We start from the raw sequence: 3187 nt of genomic DNA on the forward strand, positions 1-3187 counted from the left end.
ATAAAGTGATTTTATGGTAGTTATAAATGTCCAATGATGAAGCAATTGTGATGTAACAAATAATGTCTCAGTTAAATGAGTAGATATTTTTTAGAAGGAACCCTAGATGTCGTCTTCAAAATATTATATTTTCTTCTAAATAATCTATAAAATAATAATTTTTAAATATTATAAATCTTTCAACTACTAAAAATTTTATCAAATTGATTCCAAAATGTCGGTGAATTATATAAATTCAGAGACTAAATTAATAAATATTTAATACTGAAGAAATTATTAATATAATTTTATTATTTTATGAAATAAATAAAAGAGATGGTAATTCTTGAAGGGTTAAATTGGTGGTTCATTAAAAAAAATTAAATTTAAATGAAAACATGAAAAAGAAAAACGCGTGAGGATCACAATGAAATGTGGCATGCACCAGAGGCACCGACAAAGGGTGCATGGGCCACAGGAAAAAGTCGGTAAATATTTTAATAAATGGCGAAAACAACGAAACGTCTTCTCCATTCTCTGTTGTGAGTTTGAACTTTACTTTTTAACAGAAAAGACAGAGAGAGAGAGAGAGAGAACACTTTGTAGAATGTCTCATATATTATTATATCATTAATATTCAAAAAAAATTGTGTACTTTAGTTTTACTAAGAAATGGAGTATGGAGTCTAGGTTGTATCGTGTCAAGTCGTTGCATGTCGTAGAGGATGCCACATTCCTTTCTGATTCAAACGTTCACATTTAACATGATATTATCTGCGGAATAAAACTATAGGTATAATGGCTTTTATTTTTTTTTTAAAAAATTTAATGGCCTTTGATTTTATAACTTTAATTTTTAATTTGCGGAGTCATTCAATAATATTTAAAATATTATTTTATAATATTTAGTTATATTTAATGGAATGTCAACAATTTAATATTTTGCTTTATAAGAGAGTATACGCACATACTTCAGAGACAGTAAATTATTCTCTACAAAGTATTGTTTGTAAGATTTCAATGTGTGAATTATTTTACTGAAATATAATTATTTAAAAAAAATACCTAAACAACACCTATACTAATTTATTTATTCAAGTATCATTATTTATTCTTCATTCTCAGAATTCGGTTATCAGGAAATCAAATTCTGAGCTGTTAATTTTTTTTTTCTTTTTGCGTTTTGGGGTCTGATGATGAGGTAAAATTGGATTCAGGATGGTCCGTTTTGCGGCCTGTTCTACTTTCAGAACGGGTTGTTCCAGATTCAAAATTAACACATGAGGAATGGAACCAGAACTGGCCGTTCTGAATCCGGAATGGGCCGTTCTGGCCACTTCTGATGTCTATAAATAGCAGACTGAAACATTATTTTTTTGTTCGATTTTTACTTTTCAAATACCAAAACTCAGATATTGTTTTTTAGTTCAATTTTCACTCACCAAATACCAAAAATGTTATTGTGGAAGCAAAATGAGCACAGGTCTGCCTTCATTGGTACAACGGTAAGTTGAACACCATCGTTATTTACTTTAAATTTCAATGAATTTGTAACAAATTAGTACTAATTTTGTTAATCATTGCAGGAGATTGATAATATTATTTACTCTTATTGTCACTCAATGTCAGAACCCCACCCTCTAATTGTTCCTATGCTAGAGGAAGTTGGTTTTTCTAGGGTTGCAAACCTCAGACATCTCAAGGTGGATCACGCATTAGTCACAACTTTGGTTGAAAGATGGAGACCTGAGGCTCACACCTTCCATTTTCCAACAAGGGAGTGCACGATAACACTGGAGGATGTTGCACTTCAACTTGGCCTAAGAGTTGATGGTTTACCAGTCATTGGCCCAACATTATATGAATGGGAGGATATGTGTTCCACGTATCTCGGAATCATGCCAGTTAAAGGTGAGTCACTAATTGGTTCTATGATTAAGCTAAAGTGGTTGAGAGAAAATATGTTAGAATTACCAGAGGAACCATCTTAAGAAGAGGGCATATATATTAGGTTTAATAGGAGGTATTTTGATGCTTGACAATAAGGTACATCTTATGTATTTATCTTTATTAATAAATCTTAGAAGAACAAGACGATATAGTTGGGGATCTACTTATTTGGCTATGTTATACAGGGAAATGTGTAGAGCCACAGATGTTACTAGCAAAACAATGGGTGGTTGTGCATCTTTGTTACAGTCCTGGGCATGGCATCGCATGCCATATATTGCGCCTATTTCCAAAGTACCACCAACATTCCCTTTGGTCTGTAAATGGAGCGGGGGTAGAGTATTAAACTTTCAAAGTGTACCTCATAATGATGTTGTGGGATACATATCAAGGTTCGATCACATTCAGACTGATCAGGTAACTCTTTAAAATCAAAGTTTTATTTGTTTCTTATTTTCTTTTGTTTAGCATATTATCTTAACTAAAAAAGTTTAAATTTTTTGTAGTTTTTATGGGCTCCATATGAAGTATTGCAAACAACAATACCCATGCATGCATATACAGATGGTCAATTATGGACATCATGTACCCCCATCATTTGTCTTGCAATTATCGTATGACGCCAATCCGATAGAGTGAAATTTCAATTCCATCTATTTCCTATCTATGCCACGACTACTACAAGATCCAAGGACCCATCAACAACGAAGGACTTCCACAACATTTGAAACAGGTGCAACTTCCATGCGATCGTATGAAGAGACTCATCAGCATGTATCAAATCCTCCACACATCACCCCACAAGAAAATATAATTAACAGAAGGCATTCGTTTGCAACAACTTCAGATGATTTTTTTACAAATTTATTTGGAGTAGATTTTAGAACTCCATCTTCAGCACAATCATACATGCGATCTCTTTACCAACCAGAATTCACTAATGAACCTAGAAGTTCTTCAACAACATTTCAACAACCAGTGATTGATGATGAACCAAATCCTTCTGAGCAACAATCTCCACGGCGTAATTCAGGCCATAACAGACGTCGCCCTCGTTGTGGAGCTAGACACCATTACAGAGATTAAAAAACTTATATAATTCACTCTATGTTAATGTTTTTGTTTTTTTACTTTTAATTCACTATGTCTCTTTATCAATGTAATATGAATTTTAATGTTAATGCACTATGTCGCTTATAAACTATTATAATTATAAGTATTGCAGCGAACACAATCTACCCTTTCAACACAAACACAA

General features: G+C 32.6%; 1 protein-coding gene across 1 annotated transcript; it reads left to right on the top strand.

Annotated features, from left to right (window-relative positions):
- Window positions 1–1433: 1433 nt before the first annotated feature.
- Window positions 1434–2549, top strand: LOC145958672 (serine/threonine-protein phosphatase 7 long form homolog). The gene is made up of 4 exons (XM_083076180.1): window positions 1434–1484; window positions 1566–1942; window positions 2115–2346; window positions 2436–2549. Exons 1-4 carry the CDS (start codon window positions 1434–1436, stop codon window positions 2547–2549), a joined length of 774 nt encoding a protein of 257 aa, XP_082932306.1.
- Window positions 2550–3187: the final 638 nt, after the last annotated feature.

The sequence above is a fragment of the Cajanus cajan genome, chromosome 6 (assembly GCF_000230855.2).
Source record: "Cajanus cajan strain Asha chromosome 6, NIPB_CcT2T_4, whole genome shotgun sequence".
In the NCBI taxonomy this organism is placed as follows: domain Eukaryota; kingdom Viridiplantae; phylum Streptophyta; class Magnoliopsida; order Fabales; family Fabaceae; genus Cajanus; species Cajanus cajan.

Excerpts from the sequence above, each read along its gene's own strand:
- LOC145958672 (XM_083076180.1), top strand. The coding sequence starts at position 1,434 with ATGTTATTGTGGAAGCAAAATGAGCACAGGTCTGCCTTCATTGGTACA. Across the intron at positions 1,485-1,565 it reads CTGCCTTCATTGGTACAACG|GAGATTGATAATATTATTTA; the intron begins GTAAGTTGAACA and ends TAATCATTGCAG. Across the intron at positions 2,347-2,435 it reads ATCACATTCAGACTGATCAG|TTTTTATGGGCTCCATATGA; the intron begins GTAACTCTTTAA and ends AATTTTTTGTAG.